General features: G+C 52.0%; 1 protein-coding gene across 2 annotated transcripts in view; it reads right to left on the bottom strand.

The window, feature by feature from the left end:
• Positions 1–4,617: 4,617 nt before the first annotated feature.
• Positions 4,618–23,088, bottom strand: part of LARS2 (leucyl-tRNA synthetase 2, mitochondrial) — a 146,700-nt gene continuing 128,229 nt past the window's right edge. For both annotated transcript variants that reach the window (XM_045991679.1, XM_045991680.1), the window contains exons 20-21: positions 10,494–10,621; positions 4,618–5,908 (exon numbers count right to left, since the gene is read on the bottom strand). In XM_045991679.1, coding sequence (XP_045847635.1) covers positions 5,729–5,908; positions 10,494–10,621 — 308 coding nt within the window. In that variant the 3' untranslated portion in view covers positions 4,618–5,728. The remainder of the gene's footprint in view (positions 5,909–10,493; positions 10,622–23,088) is intronic.

Below are 23,088 nucleotides of genomic sequence, written 5' to 3'. Positions count from 1 at the left end.
TGCCTACCCTGTGCCTTCCCTTGACCTCTAGGGTGCGGTGGGGCTCATCCATTGGGATGATTGATGTCCCGAGCTGACTTTTGCCGCTGGGAGCGCCAGGCTTGCCCTACACAGCAGGGGAGGGGGGCTGCGAGTGGAATGGACACAGATCGGAGTCAAGATACTTCATCATGTACAGCCATGGTCTCAAGCAAGTCTCAGCCCGTCTGAGCCACAGTTTTGTCATCAGCAGAAGGGGGATGAGAAGGCCCCCTGACTGGTCTTGTCCACTGCCCTGACGCCAGCAGCGCTGCCCCGAGCCGCACAGCGTATTGGCACAAGGCAAGCCAGGGGCGGCTGGGCCTGTTCAGACTCCGTCCCGCATTCCACGTCTCCTGTGAGTCTGGCTGCTGTTCTAGAGCCTTTCCTCTCCTGCAGACGCGCTGCTTCCTGGGCTCCGAGGGTCACCTCCTCTCCCCCTGGGGGCACCAACCCCCATCAATCCCCTTCATGGGCCGGCTGCTGATGGCTCTGCTGTGCCCCTTCTCCGGAGACTTTTCCTGAGCTGAGGCGAGTCCCTTCACCCCCAGATGCCCAGGAGTTATCATCCCCCCCCCCCAGAAGGGACCCACAGCCAGCGATGGGCCGATGCAAGAAATTCACAAAAGCCCAGCCCCTTCTGCAAGGAGGGACACGCCCGCAGGGCCACACGCATGCCAGAGCTCTAGTTCAGAATTCTCTGGATAGAAAGAGCAAGAATGAGCCCCAGGGCATCCCACTTCTTGCCTCCTAGGTCAGCAGGTGGGTGCCGCGGGGGAAGCAGGGGTTGGGGGCTGGTCCGGGCTCTGGCAGCTCCTAGTGCTATGACTTAGGGAGTCATGACTTGGGCTTCTTTCGTTATTTATAGGAAGTGGGTCATAATTCCCACTTTGTTGCTTCAGTGTGGGAAGGTCATCAGAGTAGTGGCAAAGCCCCTGCAATGGCGTGTGGTAGACAAGATGACCCTGTAAGCATGACCTCTCCCAGGAGGAGGAAGGCCGGGGAGGGCAGCTGGCAGGGAGGCCAACTGGGGCAGGAACCACGCCCTCTGTGGCCTGCGGTCCCAAACGACCCGTCAGTGAAAAACTTCTGATGTCCCGCTTTCGGTTTGGAGGCCATCTTGCCTGAGCGCTGGCCTGCCAAGAGGCCCCTGGGCCACGAAAGGCCCGCCAGAGTCTCTGGTGGACTTTTCCACGTGGCCCCCAATCTTGTCCAGCTCACACCACTGGGCCATTGCTCCCAGCAGCCTCCGACCACCGATCAGGAGACCCCAGGCTAAGGCCGCGACACGGTAGGGATGATAGCAGCTCCACACTGTCAAGAGGCCCTCCTGCCCCCCGCCCCCGCCCCCCAGCACATCACAGGCTCCCCTTCCAGGAGCTGCTGTGGAGGAAAGGGCTCAGAGGCCACTCGGGAAACCTACTCCGGGTACCACAGGCAGGCCACCCTACCTGAACCGGACTTGATCTAAGGGCTGAAGCTAGGTGTGTATGGTTTCCAGTTCTTGGCTTTTTGTCCCTGATTGCATGCATTCTCTCCCATGTCACAATCCCGTGTGTCCTGGGACAAAAGTGACCGGCCAGCGTGGGACCAGAAGAAGGCTGGGAGCTTCCCGGACTCTTGTCAGACTGTGGCCTGGGTTCCCACTTAAAGAAAAGAGGGTCCCCATCACCAAAGAGAGGTCACCGTCCCCCAGATGAAGCTCCAAGACACTAACCAGCCAGCACGGATTGATGGACGCACATAATACAAAGTTTCAGGACAGGAGGAGAAAATACCAAATAAGAGGGCTGATTCTACCCAACGGGATTAAAATTCTTCCAAGATAACTGCTTAAGTCCTTTTCCTCAACAGGCCTAGGATGTGTATTTTTCTGAATGTTCCCTTCTTTCTGACCAAAGATAATCCCATTCTAGACCATTAGCCTGTTTTTACTCAGGCATGATTACTTATTATGGGCCATTCTCTCACTCTCTCTTTTTAAAGATTTTATTTATTTATTTGACAGAGATCACCAGTTGGCAGAAAGGCAGGTAGAGAGAGAGAGGGAAGCAGGCTCCCTGCTGAACAGAGAGCCCGATGCAGGGCTTGATCCCAGGATCCTGAGATCATGACCTGAGCCGAAGGCAGAGGCTTTAACCCACTGAGCCACCCAGGCGCCCTGGGCCATTCTCGTTTATTGAGAGCTTATTCAGTGTCCCGTTCTTGACACACATTCCCTCACTTCACTCTCATACCCCAAGGCGTGGATTTTACTCCTGTTTTATCATTGAGAAAACAGAGGTTCACTGAGGTTTCAAGTGACAGAGTCACGTGGTCGCAAAGCCCCAGGACCCTGGTCTGGCCAACTCCGGGCTCGCGCTCTTGGCGGCCATATTGGGTCACCCACCGAGGACAGGAGAGTTCCATGAAGGGAATGTTATCTCCCGTTCTGCAAGATTCTGATGCTGAGAGATGCTCAGGGAGGGTCGCGCACCTGCCCACACTGAGGGGCTGCAAACACCAGCTTCGTGGGGCTGCTTTCTGCTTCTTTAGATTCTACTGCATATGACAAAGAACCTATGCTTTCCTAGTTGGGGACACATCCCAGCTGGCAACTTGCTATGGTGGGAGAAAAAAAGAAAAAGAAAAATCAAGGGGGACAGGACTTTAGCTCATTCGAATCTTCACAAACTTGTACGTTTTGATATCTTCCCCCCATTACTGAAATACCGCATGGCCCATACAAGTTGGAATAAATATGCCAAAAACGTAAAGAGAAGGAAAAAATGACTCGTAGGACTCTCAACCAATGATTTGTGGGCAAATGTCCTTCTCTCTCTGTAAAGGTTGGAATTTTAAAAAATTATGGTCACGATCGCATTGTGTAAATATACTGATTTATTCATGAGAAAAAGGTCATATTACATTTTTTTTTTAATAAACCATCTCTGGCTGCACCCTATTTCCCTTAACCAGCTCCCCAAGCGTAGGTAATTAAGTTGGGAGGAAGCATGTGTAAGCCTTTGCCCAGCTCATTTATTGTTTTAGGGTCTCAGGGATCAATTTCATTTTCCTTGGCGGATGGTTGGTGCCTAGGGTGGCGGCATTTCCCTGCCATGAGGCTTCCCAGGAGCTGCTTTCCCTATGCATAAACTCTCTTCGCTCATTCCCCTGCCATTGCCCATGAACCTGGGCGTTCCACCAATTTGGCAATAACCTCCGCCTCCAGCCCTATGGAACCCACCCCCAGCTCTAGGAAGGCACCCACCTGTGTCCAGGGGGTGCCTGGACAGAAGGCACCTTTACAGAAGGGAGGCCTCCACAGGGAGAGGCCAGGCCAGACTCTGCTCAGAATGCTGGCTTTTGGCCAACATCTCAATTTCCTGACCGTGGCACTTTGGGCCAAGATGGGCAAATACGGGGCTTGGGGGAGGAAGAGTGGGTGTCCGGGCAAACACGGCGGGGGTGCATCTGGGATCTGGAGGCCAGAAGATGTGAGTTCGGATCCCGGTTCTCATTTTCTGCTGTGGAAACTGGGCAAGGTGTTAAAACCCAGAGCCTGGGTTTCTTTGTATTTACCGGAGGATAATGCCTTCCCTGTAGGGTTTTTGTGAGAGTTACCTGACGTAATACAAGTGAACTTGTTGGGTCCGGTTTTTGACCTAATCAAGGCAGTTAATAAAGGACTGAGATCATTCCCCACACCACCTCCCTACCCCCAGGGATCAGCATTCTGTTCCATTGTTCTTTATACCAACCATCTCTAGCAGCACCACGGAGCTCTTGTTTTCAAAAGGCTTATCCCTCTTGCAGAAAAATTTCTCCAAAGCCATGGCGGGTCAGTCCAGTAGCCTTGAGGCTTTTTAATGGCCTGTGGCTCTGGCCAGATTTTGTGCAGATAAAGGGCTCCCTGCCCTATCCTGTAGATGGGTTCAAGGCCACTCAGCTCACTTTAGGAAGAAAACAGGACAACAGAGCAGAAACACTCAAGGCTCCCTCCCTGTATCAAATTTCCGCATCTACTTGCTTATATCAAATTCACATGTGGAATAGGGTATGTATACCCACGTGGGCTCTGGGAGCATCCTGAATACCTGCTGGAAAGTTCTGGCCCCTGCCTTCCACTCCGGGCCTGGTCTTTCCCAGCTCTGTTCCTTCAGGTTTGGCTCCCACACCAGACTCATCCCAGTGAAGCAGAAGAGAGGGAGAGGAAGGACTCGACTTTACCGTTCAGAGCCATCAAGTAGCCCTGTGGTTCTCTAACTGTGCTGCCCGTTAGAATCACCCGTGCGGGTTTTACGGTTCCCTGATGCCCAAGCACACCTAAGACCCATTACATCAGAATATCTGGGCATGGGGACCGGGCACGGCATCAAGTTGAATGACATCTGGGAACCAGTAACTTAACCACTGTGGCCAGTGAGCCTGGACCAGGTTTTTGTCTACCGCAAAAGGGACTTAAGTCAGTCCCCCCACACCTCACTTTGGAACTTTCCGTGTGGAGTCAGGCACATGGCTGATGCTTCCGATGATAATGAAACCCCTCGATCTGCTCCAGATTAACTCCCAGAATAGGAAATATGGCGGCCAGTCTCAGATCACACGTATGTCCCCAAGTCATACATGACACGCATTTTATTACAATAAAAAAGGTCATCTGTTAGCTGCCCGACTACAGCCACATCTGAGGCTACTTCAGAAAAACGGCATCAGAAAACAAATATAGGTTTTCAGTGGCACAGAATGGCTGGATTCTCTCCCACTGGTGCATTAAGTATGAATCAGCGGCTCAGGCCAGTTCTGAGAAGGGCACCTTCTCAGAACCGCTGACTTCACAGAAAACCGGATTACCGTAATGTGCCGACAACGGGGGTCTATTCCTGGACACCTCCTGGGCAGCCAGACAGCGGCAGCTTGAACGTGGAGGCGGTGCCGGGTGCTTCTGGCCCACTGGCCCACGGTGAGCGAGCTCATGCTAATACCCGGCGCGGGGGCCCACGTCAACAGCGCGGCCATCTGGTGCACACATGAGCAGACTCCCCGTGGGGCTGCGGTGCGCCCTGGGCCGGGTTCCCGCTGGGCTTGGAACCGGCGTGGTTCTGCGACATCACGCAGCACATTTGACATCCCGGCGGAGGGTGCAGGTGGTGCTTCACCGGAAGCCTCTCTGTCAGCATCAGGGCTGGCCCGGCAGTGGGGACAACTGCGGAGGGACCCGCCCCGCCTGCCTTCGGGTGCAGAGCAGCTTCTGCAGACCATGTTGAATATTTGGACACGACCCCCATGGCTCCTCCATCCAGCCAAAAAGCGAGGGACCATCTGCCACGATGCCCAGGCTGTCACCTGTCCAACACTGGCTGTCCTCGCTGCTCCCGTGCCTGTGGGTCCTCAGTTTATCGTCATGTCCCTGGAGTGTGCAATTTCTAGGAGTCAGAGCTCCCAGGCTGTTCGCCACGTTCATTCTCACTTGCTTCTCTTCTCGCCTTCCTGCAGACACCCAGGAACACCCAGCAGTTTCTCTGGTGGCTTCCTCCACCTGCAGCGGCTGCCCGAGCCCTCCGTCTCCGCTTCTCTGCCCACACCCGCCCTCACCCCTGCGCCAGGCCCCACCGCACGGGCTCACTGCCCAAGCCTGACCAGCAGAGCGCGGAGGTAAACATTCAAGACGTCGGTGGCTGCCCGGCCCTGGGCCCCAACAGGCCTCCTTCCTCAGGGGCGCCCCCTGCGGTCAGTCCTGCACCAGGAAGTTGATGAGGGCCGTTCTGGGGGACAAGAAAGCCTTCTTGATGCTTCGCCCCTGCAAGAGCCTGACACCCAGCTCGCTTTGGAGGACGAGCTCATGGACCTTGTCCTGGTCCCGCGCAACGCCCTGGGGCACCGGGATCTTGCCGTAGTGTTTGTTGTTGATCTGAGAAGGAGAAAATCGAGACAAACGATGAGGAGCATCCTGAGGGTGAGAGGGGACCCCCAGGAAGATGCAGCACCAGCTTCCCCAGAGGACAGAGGGCAGCGAGGACAGGAGTAATGCCCGAAAGCCACAGACTGGGAGAGAGAGGATGGGGGCGCCCCGGCACTGAGAGTGCGCGTGGGCGCCACGCCTGGAGCGCGCTCTGTCCCAGCTGTGCTGGAAATCAGGTCAAAATCCTAAGCGGCTTCTGGGGGACAGAGGGACGGTTGTGTCACTGAGGATTTTATCCAGGTCTTGGGGGGCACCAGCTCCTGGGGAAGGCAGGCAAAGTCCCTGCCACAGGCCTGGCTCCAGAACGGGGCGCCCCAGCATGGGGGCTGGGAAACTGGACCCACATCACTTTAACTCAGCCTTGCTGAGAACGGGCCGGTCCAGCCGCTGACCTCAGTGGCTGTTCTGAGGACCGGTCAGTGAGGACACACTTCCCAGCAAACAGGAACTGGCAGTGGGACGGGGGAAGGCGCTCTCGGGGCCCACACGGCTTCTGAACCGCTGTGCTTCAAATCCTCCATCCCACCGCTCCCCTAAGAACTCTTTCACTAACGCCCTTGTTTTGTTTTGTTTTTTTAACTGGGAAAATACAGTCACCGTATTATGAAGTTACCAGCAATAACTTCTCAGGTTTCAGCCAAAGCCTATCGGGTGTCCCTCATCACCCACTTCATTTTGTCAGATGCACAGAGAACTTAGTGGCATTTTTCTTGGTTGCATCAACTTACATCGCTGGGTGGGAGCCCCAAAGATGCCAACACATTGTGTCCTGAAATATTCTAGAAAATGGTTCTCCTAAAAAAGTCCGAGTCTCTTGGATGCAGGGTTTTGGTGTCCTAGAGCTGTGGGACTAGGGCTGCTCTTCAAAGGACGGTGCCCCCCCCCCCCCACCGCCATCTTGTTTCTAAGCCATTAGAAGTCGCCTTTCTACATGACCATGTGCTTGCTTTGACCAAGACCTCAGAAAAGACCTCCTGTCTCGTCACACCAAAGCCGCGCCCTTCATGAAGTCCCGGGGGCCCCAAACACGGCATTCTTAGAACTGGTGCTTGTTCCTGAGTCACGACTTCAGCTTGGGCTCTCGCTTCTCAGTCAGGGAAGAGATGCCCAGGGCAATGGCTCCTCTGGGTGTCGGAGGAGAGAACACATGCTCTTGTGCAGACCTCAGGCCTAGACTTCAGTTTTCTCTTCTTTAAGGATGGAATCCTCTGGATCACTGAGGGAGAAAACCTGTCTGAAGGGACCAGCTGACGAGGCCTTACACCCCCGTATCCCTTGGGACTCCGGCCACGATGGAAGGAGCCAGTGTGGGATGTCCTCTTCTGTACACGGCCTTAGCACCATGATCCTAAATACTTCTAGACACAGCGCTTCCCTGGAGTCTGGGGGCTGACCTTCAGCTGTCCCTGGGGAGGCCCGTCCAGGGAGCTGAGTCATTCCTGACCCCAGCTGGGGCAGGGGTGGGGCTTGTGGCCTCGGGATGTGGCCAGGGAGCCCAGCGGGCCTTCCCACGTGGCCCCGGCACCCTCTCCTGGCTTCTGGCTCCTGGGACTCCCCCAAGTTGCCTTACCCAGAGCGAGTGGGTCCCCATCAGGCTGCACCTCCGGGCACGAGGCGCCAGTTAAATGGACAACAGAAGCCCAGGTGGGATTCCACACTGGACTTGGCCTTCAGGGGCCCAAAGGGGAAGCAGCTCTTTCAAATCACCTCAGATAGTGGCCATTTGACTTGAATGAAGTTTTCCAGTCCCCACCTGGTGGCCTGCAAGCTTCCATCTCCGCCACCTCCTCTCATTACTCACAGCCTCGGGCCAGGGCCTCAGTACTGTTCTCCCAGACTGTTCCAAATGCTGCCTGATGGGCCACTGGCCGAGAGCACTGCCCCCGCCCCAACCATGGCCACCCAGTGACACAAGGGCAGCCCTGTGACAGCTGCAGACAATGAAAGCTCCCGCTGACTTAGCTCTCACTCCGTGCCTGGGTCTGAGCCACGGGATCCACTCGAGCCAACCTGTTACTCCTCCCACAAGCCTGTGAGGGACAGGCATGATGGCTCTGCGCCCATTTTATAGACGGGGAAGCCGAGGCACACAAGGTGAAGCCACTTCACCCAGCCAGTGGTGGAGATGGGATGGATGACCGCCTGGGTCCTCTCCTCTCCCTGATCAGATGCCCTGCCAGCCCCCCAACCCTCTCAGGGGTGGAGCCTGGCCTTCTCCTCAATGGCCTATGCTCCCCTCTCCACAGCTCCCAGTCCCAGCGTCTCTGAGGGCTTTCCCTGCCTTTGCTTCTGCCGATCAGGCATCCTCTTCCCCACCAGGGAAACACTGCTCCTCGAGCCCAGGCCCCACACCCCCTTGCGGTAATGGCCCCCACCGCCAGAAGCAGAGAGGTCCACACCAGTAGCTGGGGACCCTGCCGTCTCCCCCGGGGGTTGGGCCCCCTTCTGCCGCTCTTCCCTCACCTGTAAAATGGACTTGGTCACACGGCTGCCTTGTCTGTGACATGGGTAAACCCAGGCCCGCTCCCAGGGCTGTGGTGCGGGGTCAATGAGTCAGTATCTGGGAAAGTTCTTTGGGCAGTGCCTGGCCCTTAGTCGGCACTCACTACTTGTTCGTGGGTTTTGTCATTAGCGTGTCCAGAAGCAGGCCAAGCAGCTCCTAGCAACATCTGATCTAATTCTTTCCACAACAGGCAGAGCTGGGCACAGTGCTTGCCTCCTTTCATTGTTGAGGAAACAGAGGCCTACAAAAGGGTCTTGTAAAATGGGAGACTACCAAGCAGGACAGTCTCATTCCCAAGCTCCATGCTTTAACCTGGAAGTTACAGAAACTGCCTGTGTATGTGCCCATCGTGGGCCCTTTAGGCCATCCCTCCTGGGCACTGAGCCACTCAATGCTGAGGCAGCGCCTCTGCGCTGGGGACCCCCAGGGCTGTGCCCAGCCCTGCATACCACAGGCACAGAGGACACAGACACGGCGGGCCCGAACCATGCGGAATGACACCATACTGTCACCACACCTGCTATTTCTGCCCAGGGCACCAACCGAGATCACACGGACACAGAACACAGGCCGCCACAGAAGTTCCGCCACGTGGCACGGTGCCCCGAGCTGGAGGTTCTCCCCATGGGGGAACCCGCAGGGCGTCCTACTCACAGCCTAAACTTTGGGTTTTCATTTCCAAGATAATCTGAAACCATTTTAGCGACGACCAGAACGAGATGTCTTTTCCGCAGCGACTAAAGCAGAATGGTATTTGATAGGCTCCAACTACGTTTTCTCAAGTTAGCACTTCCTCACGCTGAGGACGGGTTCTCAGGGGGACCCGAGATCATTTCTTATAAACGTTATTTAAGGTAAAGAAACTTCTCTGTGTCACCAGGCTATTTTTGGTTTTGAAGCTTTGGGGAAGGAGCCTACCAGGGCAGGCCCACGTCCTCCTCTCTGTGGGGGAAGCAAAGTGGGGCTGCGGTGGGGAACGAGGTGTCAGGGGAGGTGGTGTGGAGAGAAAGCAGCTGGGAAGGGCCTGGGTCTCCCGCGTGGAGCCGTCTTTCCAAACACCAACTTGCCGGCCGGGCCCAGGGTTTGGACAGGCGCAGAAGACCTGGGGCCTGGCCGACTGGGCCCCTGTAAGGCCCGGCTCTCCCTCAGCTCCTGGGCGGTGCGGTCCTGGCGCTTTTCACCATTTGCAGTGGTTTTATTTATTTTTCTTTCCTTTTCCCGCTCTCTCCCACTTGGCTTTCAGCTCCATCAGGGCAGGGAGGCTGTCTGTCCTGTTCGATTTTGTACCCCCCCAGAGCCTAGCACCGTGCCTGATGCACAGCAGGTAACACGGTCATTACTGACCAATGAGCAAATCACCTCGGGCCCGGCGACCGACTTCTCCAAGCCTAATTTCTCAAGTGAAATCAATGAGAAGGGAAACGCCTACCTGACGGAGTGGTAAAAGTTCAATGAAATCTTGGATGTGAAGGGCCTGGCCCCACCTGTGGTTCAGAGACGGGCCAAGAGCCCCCCCCCCCCCCGCCCCCGTTTCCCTTTCCCTCTTCAGATACATCAGCATTAAAAATTCCTGATAATGTGTTTCAGAGTAAACACATTAAAGATGTAAAAATTACATAAAGGATAAACTATCTGAGTTATGCGCTCTGTAAAAGGTTGGACTATAAAACTACTTTTATGCATCTATAATGACACAATTCACCAAAAAAAAAAAAAAAGACAGAAAAGAAAGGAACATTCCGTAGCTGTTCTGAAATAGCTTTCCCAGTGAGGTGTTCCCTCTCCACCAACCACTCACCATCCCTCTCCTCCCTAAACGAAGCAAGAGCTGAGGAAGAGACTGGAACCCCGCGGGAGGAGGGCAAGACGATCTGAACTTCTGATGCAGGGCGGGGTTATGTCACAGGCTCACAGTGCGTGGTGATCTCTCAGTGTCTGAGCGTAAGACGGGGTGGGGGAGGGGAACAGTCCAGCCGAGTCAGGCCAGATGGGCTAGAAAGGCCTGACCACCTGGCTGCGGGGGACACTCACCAGGACAGCCATCTCCACCACGTCCGGCTGCTGAAGGAACTGCGGGTCCACGGCCGGCCATGCCTGCAGCAGTACACCGGCATCCCAGGCGTAGTGGGCACACAGCTTCCCGGGAACCTGTGCCAGGCCTGCAACATCAAGGCACAGATGGTCATGGGCATGCGCGAGGCTCATGGGAGCAGAGTACACAGCTTTCACCCCAATGCAGCCTGGCTTGGAGCTGCCCGAGGAGGCTGCATCTCGGCTTTACACAGCCTACGGGGGGGCCCCCCACTTACGTTGGCCTGGCTTATCATCTGGGCTTAGGGGTACTCCCTCCCCATTTAAACAGTACCCAGAGCTGTAGAGATGGATGGACACTTGGTTCTAAAGTGTGCATTTAGGGGGACACCTGCGTGGCTCAGCTGGCTAAGCATCTGCCTTCGGCTCAGGTCATGATCCCTGGGTCCTGGAATCAAGTCCTGCCTTGGGCTCCCTGCTTCTCCCTCTCCTTCTCCTTCTCCCTCTGTGCTTTCCCTCCCTCTCTCTCTCAAATAAATAAATAACATCTTTAAAAATCAAGTACGCACTTGGAAAAAGCAAGGCTGCTGATTTTCCTTGGTCTCTACAGTTCTGTTGATGAAGGCACGTCTTTGTGCTCCTGAGAACGGCTCCCAAAATAACGAGCCATGCTCACTTCCTTTCCTGCCTGTGAAGACTTGTGGTCTGTGAGGGCCTCCTAGCCGGTCCTTTCACTCGTGATCACGGGCGCCAACATGCCGGGAACAGCAGGGATCTCAGCCTTCACACTACTCTTCTTGAGAGGGGTTCCTGCCAATGGCCTTGGCTCAGGATGGCCAAATGCGAGGCAGCAGCGAGGAAGGAAACCCCCACAAGCCTTGTGTCCTCAGTGTTTCATGCTGCAGCCCCCATGCTGAGCTGCCGTGCTCAGCACCCACAGGGCTGTACGGGGACTTCAGGGGACTTCAGCCACGGGGCTGCTCACAGGGAAAGTTTTGACTGCAAAGCCTCCGCCGATCCCATGAGCACAAGAGATGCCCCCAAAATGTGCAGGAAATACACCCATCAGAAAACTGTGGACACATGCCCCTGCCTCCTCATCCTCCCAGAGGAGGGCCCTAGGTCGGGGCTGGCAGTGAACGTGGCGGTGTGCCCAGGCTGGGGCAGAGCCATGGCCACTGCACGGCCTTCATGCTGTGAATGGCTTTTCCAGGGGTGGGAGAGAGGGGATGGTGGTGGCCCTCACCCCTCCTCCCTGAGCCCAGGAGATGCATTTGAGGGAGAGGCCCGTGCCTCACGGGTGGTCTGAGGCCAGCTGCAAGACAGAGCCACCGAATCCCATCAACGCCAGTGCCTGGAACACTGGGCTGGGACTGACAACATTTTATTTTCCTTAAGGGCAAAAGTAATGCATGCTCCTTGCAGACAATTTATAAAAGGTCAAACTAGAGAGCAGAAAATCACGTTCACCTGCATAGAATGTTTTAAACTTCTGATTTTTTTCCCCAAAAGATTTTAATTATTTATTTTGAGAGAAAGAGAGAGCAGAGAGAGAGGCGGAGGGAGAGAATCTCAAACAGATTCCACATGGGCTTGGTCCCACGACCCCAAGATCATGACCTGAGCTGGAATCAAGAGCCAGACGCTTAACTGACTGAGCCACCCAGGTGCCCCTAAACTTCTGATTTTGAAGAACAGTAATGTATTTAATGAACAGTGTATAAGGCAACTCCACCAAACCAAACTACCACCACCAAGATCACGCTGTTTATGTAGCTTTGTATTCCTTTTGTTTTGTTGTTTTAAAATAATAGTGAATTTCACGGAAAAGGAGGATATGTAGTAGTAGGCATCACGTGATCCTAGTTTTATTAAATATTTCTACGAATGGATAAAAGGTCAGAGAGAAGAAAGCAGAAGGGCATCAGTGATTCCACCCAGGAGACGGAATCATAGGTGATTCTTCCTCTTAAAGCTTTATAGACTCTCTGCAAAAAGCATTTATTATTTTGGTCATTTGAAAAGACATTTCGGAAGCAAGTTTTCCCGCACTGTGAGATGGGTTCATGACTTCTCTTCTGGTTTTTCTTTTTTTTTTTTTTTTAAAGATTTTATTTATTTATTTGACAGAGAGAAATCACAAGAGAGGCAGGCAGAGAGAGAGGAAGGGAAGCAAGCTCTCCGCTGAGCAGAGAGCCCGATGTGGGACTTGATCCCAGGATCCTGAGATCATGACCTGAGCCGAAGGCAGCGGCTTAACCCACTGAGCCACCCAGGCGCCCCACTTCTGGTTTCTTTTGAAGGCTACATTTTGTTCCCCGTTTCACTTTGAACCCAGCCCTGTTTCATTTTGTGCGCGGATTGAAGGAGCATTGGGGCGCCTGGGTGGCTCAGTCAGGTAAGCGTCTGCCTTCGGCTCAAGTCATGATCCTGGGGTCCTGGGATTGAGTCCTGCATCGGGCTCCCTGCTCAGCAGGGACCCTGCTTCTCCCTCTCCCCCTTCCCCTCCCCCTGCTCTTTCTCTCTCTCTCTCTCCAATAAATAAATAGAGTCTTGAAGTGCAGGAACATTACACGGCCAATTTTCCAAACCTAATTCGGAGCGCAAACCTTCTCTTCCCTATCGATTTGTGATGTTTCTTCTACACTATCTTGTACCGGGGTGGTTTCAGGACCATCCACAGCTGCTACACAAAGCTGCTCAAGGTGGTCATCCACGACGCGTGGGAGCCCAGGCCGGAAGGTGGACGGACACGCCGCTCCCTTGAGAGAGACTTTGTGCCAAAAAACGGGTCAGTCTCACTCGGATGTGTGCTCTGTGACACAGCAGATCTGCGTTCTGAGCTCAAGCTGCTTATCTCGTTGGTAGACGGTCACAGCCCATTGCCACACCGGGTCCACGGCCCACTGTGAGCGGCACCGACCTGCTCCACTCTGGGACCTCTGTCCTGATTCCCGGGCTAATGTCACAGGTATCGGTGTGGCCCATTCTGTGTTTCCTCTCTGGCACTCTCATTCTAAGCCTGTGCTGCGAGTCAGTCTGCGGGGAGGGAATGCCTGTCAGAGTCTGCGGATCGAGTTGTATTCCTGGGGCCCAGCTGGCCCCTGTGCCCTGGGCTTCCAGAACTTACTGAGGAAGCTACTCCATTGCTAACAGGCTGTTTGGCCAGAGCTGAAAGGAGCTTCCTGCTCGGTCCTCAGAAGGGGCACCATGACGACTTCCATCTAGATACGAGACGGAGGTCACAGAAGGGAGATAATTATTTCTGTACTTACAGGCCGGCCCTGTAGGGCTCGTCCTGCAACCCAGCTGCCGTGGGAAGGATTCCAGAACCTCCGCATGGTCATCGTACAGAACGCCTCGGAGATGAAAGGGCCTTGGACACAAATGTTCTGGGCAGAAGCTGTTGCAAATTCCACTTAAAAAAAAAAAAAAATGAGGAAGCCCGGCCTTCCTGGAGCAGCCTGGATGCTTATTTATAGGGGCCTGGGTCCCTGCCAGAGTTTGCATGTAGATGGGAGCGGGGCCGTCCTGCTCAGTGAGACGGAACAGAAGCTCCCAGCTCTGGGTTCCCGCAGTGTTTTGCCTCCTAACTCTCTAGGGAAGGAAAAACACCCAACGTTTGCATTGCAGATACGATGGTGTCTTTACATGACATGCGCCAGGTCAAGAGCTGGCCTTTGGACAGCACCTGGAGTAAGTGTCAGGGACCTGGCGCTCAGGGCCACCACCCAGGGCTGGCTGTCACCTGTGGCCTCCCTCTTCTTGCCCCTCCTGTGGGAGATCTGCTGTCGCTAGACCTTCCTCGGAAATGACCCCTCTTATGCTCTGAGAGCTGGGGAGGTCACCACACCACCATGGCATCCCGGAGCAGGTGCTGGGACGGGCTTAGTGTCTGGGGATGGCAGCCTCTCTTGCTGGCCACCAGCGGACCTGGTTCCACCCTGCACCTATGTGCTCGCACACACACACACACACACACACACACACACACACAGGGCTGGACTTGGGGACTCCACCAAGCCCACTGAGCCTCATTCAGCCCTGGTGATTCCAAAAAAATGGACAGGACAGGATGTCGGTTCATTTCAGCCATGTGGACGTCAGTGAGAACTTCTCCGCTGCAATGATCACACACACCTCTACACAATTTGTATGTTTGTAATTGTGCTGGAATGAAGGGATACGGCACATATGTACAGCAAAACATGAAGCTATGCTACTTTGTGGCCGCTTTCACTTCACGAAGAGAAATGGATTGGCGGCGGCAGCCTGATGGTTTGGGGTAACGAGTCTGTTCTGAATGCCTCAGGGGGTGCCCCTAGCTGTCGCCTCCAATTACAGTGCTGATGGGAGACCCGGAGCCCACACCAGGTAAAGCCTGAGGCAGGCATCCAGACAGAAAGAAATCACTGCACAGCCATGAGAGGGGCCAGAAAGACAGAAATAGAGACCCTACCACCACACTGTCAAGAACTTGTACTTTGGACAAGAGGCTAAACTCAAAGCAGCACAAGAAGCAGCAGAAGGAGGAGAAGCACCCGAAGGAGGAGAAGCACCCAAGCGTCCACCAGGAGAAGACGACTCGACTCCTGGAACATCCGCAGGAAGGCACACAACGTGGCTGATAAGACAGGGTCCGGCCAAAGTACCGACACAGAACGACTCCAAACACAGAGTGGGAAAACCGTTTGTAGGGCGGGCCAACATTCGCGTTAAGAACAGACGCGCACTGAAGACATGAACAGACATTTCTGCAAAGAAGACATCCAGATGGTCAACAGACACATGAAAGAGTGCTCCACGTCACTCGGCATCAGGGAAATACAAATCAAAACCACAATGAGATATCACCTCACACCAGTCAGAATGGCTAAAATTAACAAGTCGGGAAATGACAGATGCTGGCGAGGATGCGGAGAAAGGGAAACCCTCCTACATCATTGATGGGAATGCAAGCTGGTGAAGCCACTCTGGAAAACAGCATGGAGGTTCCTCAAAATGTTGAAAATAGAACTACCCTATGACCCAGCAATCGCACTACTGGGTATTTACCCTAAAGATACAAACGGAGTGATCCGAAGGGGCATGTGTGCCCCAATGTTTATAGCAGCAATGTCCACAATAGCCTAACTATGGAAAGAACCTAGATGTCCATCAACAGATGAACGGATAAAGAAGATCTGGTATATACATACAATGGAATACTATGCAGTCATCAAAAGAAATGAAATCTTGCCATTTGCAACAACGTGGATGGAACTAGAGGGTATCATGCTGAGCGAAATAAGTCAATCAGAGAAAGACAATTATCATATGATCTCACTGATATGAGGAATTTGAGAGGCGAGGCAGGGCAGGGGATTGTAGGGGGAAGGGAGGGAAAAAATGAAACAAGATGGGACTGGGAGGAAGACAAACCATAAGAGACTCTTAATCTCAGGAAACAAACTGAGGGTTGCTAGAGTAGAGAGGGGAGGGAAGAAGGGGGCAGCTGGGTTATGGGCACTGGGGAGGGTATGTGCTATGATGAGTGCTGTGAATCATGTAAGACTGATGATTCACAGACCTGTACCCCTGAAGCAAATAATACATTATATGTTAATAAACATAAATAAATAAATAATTTGAAAAACAGAAGCACAGTTCACGTACCACATGCATGGGGGTCTAGCAGCAGACTGAACAGCAAATGGGGAGCGGGGGGTCTCAGAGCAACAAAAGGACAGGGACAAGGGCCCAATGGGGCTGAGGACATACCTTCCTCAATGGTCACATGTATCACAGTACCCACTGTAGATATAACTTTTCTTTCTTTTACAAAATATTTTATTTATTTATTTAACAGAGAGAGAGGGAGAGCACAAGCAGGGGGAGCTGCAGAGGGAGAAGCAGGCTCCTCACTGAGCAGAGAGCCCGATGCAGGACTCGATCCCAGGACCATGGGATCATGACCTGAGCCGAAGGCAGATGCTTAACGACTGAGCCACCCAGGGACCCGAGATGTAACTTTTCAACTAAAAACTGAGGTTTTGCTTGGCTTTAAGAAGCCCTGAGAAGCATGCTGGAGGGGAGGGGGAGTTCCCTTCTGCAGTTGGCTCTTGGTCGTTTCTTCCGAGCAGGGCTTATGGGAGCAGCAGAGCCTGCGGGGCTCAGAGGCAGGCCGATCCTGGGATCGAACCCCACCGCCACTTCGTGCCTCAGATGCCAGCAGGATGAAGGGCTGCATCTGGTCAGTTGCGTGTGCGTGTGTGTGTGCGTGTGTGTGCCTGTGCGTGCACGTGTGTGTCTGTTAAAACCTTCTTCAACTCGAAATAAATTCTTTCTTCCCTTCCTCCCTCTCTCATGGTCTCCTATGTTCCAAAGTCAGAATCTCAACACTCAGGACTTGTGGGTTTAGAAAGACAATGATGAGGGGCGCCTGGGTGGCTCAGTGGGTTAAAGCCTCTGCCTTCGGCTCAGGTCATGGTCCCAGGGTCCTGGGATCGAGCCCTGCATCGGGCTCTCTGCTCGGCGGGGGGCCTGCTTCCTCCTCTCTCTCTCTGCCTGCCTCTCTGCCTACTTGTGATCTCTGTCTGTCAAATAAATTAAAAAAGAAATTAAAAAAAAAAAAAGAAAGACAATGATGAACAAACCCCATTTTGAAATAAGGAAATGCTCATAGGAGGTCGTAAAGCAACATGACCCCTCTTTCTGCCTCCCCCAGTGGCCACGTGCAAACCAGGACACTGAGAAGGGTACAATCCACAGAGCTTACACAGATCTCATCACGTACAAGCATTTGTTAGCATGAGCGTGAGCGTGAGGCTTCATGTAACCTCCGCCACGGTCAAGATCCAGGGTGACTCGGCCACTGCTGGGCTCCTCGTGGTCCCCTCTGTGTGGCCACCGCCCCGCCCCCTCTGCCCAGTCCCTAAGCCCCGGTGACCGCTAATGTGTTTTCTACCTCTATAATTTGGTTAGTTCAAGAACACTGTATAAATGGAATCATGGAATATATCACCTTTGGAGACTGACTCTTTTCCACTCAGTCGGATCCCCCTGGGATCCATCCACGCTATTGTCTACGAGAAAGGTCATTTTTGACGTTGACGAAATTATGCCTCCAACCAGAGTACCACCGAGAAGCTCCCCGTCCGGTGATTTTCTGCCCTTTGACTGTCCACCCACAAAGGAGACCTTGTGTCCTCTGTCTGGAAACGGAATCAGTGACTCCAAATACACAAAATTTGCCTAAGCAAGCAGCTGCCACCCTCAGCGTGGGGCACAATACTCTATTATGGTACACAAAAGAGAGCTGCGGGAGTTCAGACGTGGTGCCTTGAGCTTCTCAGATCCAAAACTTCAGGAAGGAAAAAAGATTTCCTCATCCTGTTATAGTTTGCCAGCTGCCAAGACGTTGGTTCTGTTTCTCACTGAAGGTCTCCACTGCCTCTGGAAGGGGCTGGCAGGGGACTCTTCAGCCTCCCTGAAACGTTTCCTTTCTATCCACAGCAGGGGCGGCCATTTTGCCCGCAGGACTCTGAGTCTCCCCTACAAGACAGATCCCAATTCTGTTGCTCTTCTGTGAAAATCTGCTTCTCTAGGGAACTCTAGAAAACGGCCATTTCTGAACACCCCACCCTCACGGCCTTCCCTTTACAGCCGTTCTGAGTTATCTGTCGAAGACACGGAAATGAGATCAGAAGCTACATGAAAGTGAAATTTTCTAGAACACATGGAATGTGTGTAAAAACTGCCCAAAGCCTTGGATCAAGAATGACTGATAGTGCGCGATGACAGTAATGATGTTCCTCGTGACACAGTGCTTCTGCCTGCAAAGGACTCCCCACACCTTGCGACACCAGCCCTGTTTAGCTCTGGGAGAGATAGGAAGAAGTCACATCTCCATTCTCTCCTGAGGGCACCTGACCCGCACCTGTGACTTAATGACCAAGGTGCACGGGGCCTGCCACACCAGGTGCACGGGATTCCTCACTTAACTGTCATAGACCCTGCAGCTCATTCAGAGGGTGTCCCACATACATGCGTGGAAAGGCAGGAGACCAAGGTTTCCCATTACTTCCTCGAATTAAAAAAAAAAAAAATTGGGTGTCTGGGTGGCTCAGTGGGTTAAATCCTCTGCCTTTGGCTCAGGTCATGATCCCAGGGTCCTTGGATTGAGCCCCGCATCGGGCTCTCTGCTCGGCGGGGAGCCTGCTTCCTCCTCTCTCTGTGCCTGCCTCTCTGCCTACTTGAGATCTCTGTCTGTCAAATAAATAAATAAAATCTTTTAAAAAAAAAATTGGCTGCTATGAATTTGTAAAGCTCGAGGGAAGACCTTCACTAGTCCGCCCTCCCCAGTTCTCCCACAAATGCCCAGAACAGAGCCAGGCACAAAATACATGCTCAATAAACCGAGATTCAATCTCTACCTACTCATGATAACACAGCTCACGAAAGCTCTGTGTGGCATGTTGGAAAAATCGTGGTGCCCAGGTTCAGGATGGGTTAGTTTTTATCAGGATGCTTTAGTGCGTGTCCTGTTGGGGATCCTGCCATGCCACAGTGTATACTTGATTCCTAAGACCTGCCAGGGAAGGGACAGGGCCCTAGGGAGAGTAGATCCTTGCTGCCCTCCCACAACGCAACTGAAGGGACATGAAAAGCAATGGCGGGGGGTGGGGGGGACTGCAAATCCCACTGACATCAATCCTTCGTGGGAGAAATGAAAGGAGGGAGGAAGACAGATAATGCGGGACAAAGCAGGAAGATAAGAGAGAGACGTGCATATTCTAGGATAAGAGTTAAATTTATTACAAATTAGATTGGTTTGTTTTAGAGCAAAGGAAGACAAGGAGAGAATGAACAGCGGGCCATTTAAAAAACTTAATGCGGTTGTCTATGCTGAAGGAAAGAGTCATGCTTCCTTCCCAAGGAGAGAGCAAAAGGCTGCATGATTGAATATGGCATTACTGTGGCAGGGCCTGATCCCAACCTGCCTTAAGGGCACTCTGCCTCTTCAGCGAAGAATGGGTAAATGTGTCATCTTGTACAGTCTGTTCTAAAGCACCACAGAGGAACCCAACACAACTCTCTCGGTAGAGTCAGTGACACCCTCATTTCCAAGCCCGACCGCGCACGCTGAGCAAAACTGGTCTTCCTTAGGAAAATAATTGCCAAATTCTAAATCAAACACTAGCAGACAGAATTTGACGGTACACTCAAAGTCCGCTATGCCGTGGTCAAGATGAATCCAGGCAGGGAGAGCTTGATATTAGATGGTCAATGAACAGCGACATCAACAGGGCAAAGGGCGAAATTAAAAGCAGATGACACACCCCTCAACAACTGGAGAATGGATGTTAAATAAAATATAGCTCCTATTCCTAATATGAGTTATGGAAAACAAGGACAGAGAGCTGCTTCCTTAACCTTAGCGGGAATATCCGCGTGCTTGGGAGGCTCAGCCAGTTCAGCGACTGATTCTTGATTTTGGCTCAGGTCATGATCTCAGGGTTGTGAGATCGAGCCCTACACCATACTCTATGCTCAGCGGAGACTCTCGCATCGCGGAGTCTGCTTGAGAGTCTCTCTCCCTATCCCTCTGCCCCTTCTCTACCCTGCTCATGCTCTCTCTCTCTAAAAAAAAATTTTTTTTTAAAGATTTTATTTATTCATTTGAGAGAGAGAGAGACAGAGAGAGCACAAGCAGGGGGAGAGGGAGAAGCAGACTCCTCGCTGAGCTGGGAGCCAGACCTGGGGCTTGATCCCAGGACGTGGAGATTATGATCCAAGCTGAAGGCATATGCTTAACCATCTGAGCCATCCAGGTGTCCCCTCCCTAAAAAATTCTTTAAAAAACCCCCAAGACGTTACAGAGAGTATCTATCCTAAACCAAGAGCCAACATCAAACTCAAAAGGGAAATATAACTTCCCCTTCGATCCGGAAGTGAGACAGGACCACCTGGACCACCACCTTGAACATTTCATAGGGTTTTCTGAGTCATTTAACACACAGTACATACATAGACGCCAAACCATAGAAAGAGAACACTAATCTGTATGTGCTGATCATGGAATCCTAGCCCATCTAAGAGGCTTTTACCCCTAACCCAAAGCAGGAGAGATTTATAGGGAATCTGGGTAATAGAAAAAAGTATGCAAATAAATTTTTAAAAATTATGTGCCAGGGGCACCTGGGTGGCTCAGTGAGTTAAAGCCTCTGCCTTCGGCTCAGGTCATGATCCTGGGGTCCTGGGATAGAGCCCCGCATCGGGCTCTCTGCTCAGCGGGGAGCCTGCTCCCCCCCCACCTGCCTGCCTCTGCCTACTTATAATCTGTCTGTCAAATAAATAAATAAAATCTTAAAAAAAAATTACGTGCCAGCCATTATCAGTCAAAAATCATAGAAAAGATTTCAGTCACAAGACTAAAAATAAAATATAACCAAAAAATACTCAGCAATAATCTTTTTTTTTTTAAAGATTTCATTTTTTTTTAAAGATTTTATTTATTTATTTGACAGAGAGAGATCATAAGTAGGCAGAGAGGCAGGCAGAGAGAGTGAGAGGGAAGCAGGCTCCCTGCCAAGCAGAGAGCCCGATGCGGGACTCGATCCCAGGACCCCAAGATCACGACCTGAGCCGAAGGCAGCGGCTTAAACCACTGAGCCACCCAGGCGCCCCACTCAGCAATAATCTTAAGAAATGTGTAGGACCTCCATGAAGAAAACTTTAAAACCTGCTCGGCATAAGGGAAATAAGGGAAATCTTGAATAAAGACAGAGACGGGGCCCCTGGCTGACTCAGCTGGTGGAATGTGCAACTCTTGATCTGGGGGTTGTGAGTTCGGGCCCCAATCTGGATGTAGACATAACTTAAAAATCTTTTTTTTTTAAACTAAGTTATTTATTTTAGAGTGTGAGGGGAGGAGCATGGGCATGAGGGACAGAGGGAAAGGGAGAGAGAATCTCAAGCAGACTCTGCGACGAAAGAGGAGCCTGACACTGGGTTTGATCTCACGACCCTCAGATCACAACCTGAGCCAAACCACAAGTCAGATACTTGATCAACCACACCACTCAGGCATCCCCAAAATAAAACTTAGAAAAAAAAAAAAAAAAAGGGAGAGGCAGACCACATGGAGGTCTGGGAGGGGTAAAGATGTAAGGCTTTCCCAAATTTATTCTGGATTTAACCACATTTCAAGTGAAATTTGAAGGACTTTAATAATAAAATTATACCAGAGATCAACTGAGAGGAATAAACAGGTGAGAAGCACTCAAATAATTAATTACAAGAAAAGAAATGAAGGGAGGCTAGCCCGCCACCAGATGTTAAAACTATGTTGAAAAATCCGATAATTAAATCAGCGAAACAGAACACATACTCCAGAAACAGAGCCTGGAGTGGAAATGGGGATAACTTTCCAGCAAAGCAGTCTGAAAACATAGATCGAGAGTCTTAAAACCGTTCCTGTCTTTCCTCCTTCAAGGGCACGATCTGAAGCAGAAACTCAGATCTCTGCACGGGCTTGGTCCCTGGTGGATTATGGGAGCTAATGCCAGACACGTCACTTGGGCAGTTACCAAAGTCATGCCTGGGGGCAATTAATACAGTGATTAAAAACGTTTACAAGTGAAAAAAGAAAAATCAAAACGTTTACAAGTGTATCTTGTTTTTAAACTGGAAATACAGATGACAATTTTTTTTTTTTTTTTTTTTTTTTTTTTTTTGCAAATCCACAGGAAACCGATCAGAGCCCCATGTAAAGCAAAGATGGGCAAACTGTCACTCCACATTCTGACTGCGTTGAGTTGGTCCCGACGGGCCACATGAGGCCTGTGACACTGAGGCCAAGACCTGGGGGCCTGAGCTCCTCTAAGACACAGCCACCCCCTCTAGCCGTGACGTTCATCCTCATGGCAGCAAGGCGGGAGCATATCACTCAGGGTTTCGGAGGGAGGGCGTGGGCCCCAGTGGGGTTTTTCTAATGCCCAGGGTGAGTTTATCGCCAAGGGATGGCAAGGTCCTTGCCAAAGCCCCGGAATCATGACGGAGGCTCTTGCTGTGCCTCTCCATCGATGATCCAGAGAATTTCTGGAAGCAGATCTGAGGACGTGCATCGAAAGCCTTCATATTTTGTGTCTCTTTGGGGCCAGCATTCTATTTAGGCATGTGTTCTAAAAATTAGCTATTCAACTTTTAAAACAATAATGTATCCTTATAAATGGTCTCTGTGTCCAAAAATAGGAAACAGGAAGACACCATAAACCTCACACCATCTGAGAAAGTAGTTCCACGTTAAAGTTAACGAAAAATAGGGATGACAAAAAGGAAAAGAAAGAATTAACTACTGAAGACAGCTTAGGGTAAAAAACATTCAAAGTATTTCTTAAAAGGAGGGGATGCAGGTATTTCTAGTGATGGCCTTTTAGAACGACCAGTAGGCCCTGAAAACGCTCTCAGGAGGCTGCTCTGAGAGGAAAAGTGTGTGAAGTCTTGCCTTAGGCTTTCCTCTGAGAGCCAGGTCCTAACAGTAGAGGGACACGGTCCCCCACTGGCCTGTGCATCAGAATCACCCAGGAGCTGGTTAAAAACTCTCCAGTGGGTG

This window comes from Meles meles, chromosome 20 (genome assembly GCF_922984935.1).
Source record: "Meles meles chromosome 20, mMelMel3.1 paternal haplotype, whole genome shotgun sequence".
Lineage (NCBI taxonomy): Eukaryota > Metazoa > Chordata > Mammalia > Carnivora > Mustelidae > Meles > Meles meles.
Note: the sequence above shows the minus strand (reverse complement) of the source record. Positions and strands in the feature narration are given on the sequence as shown.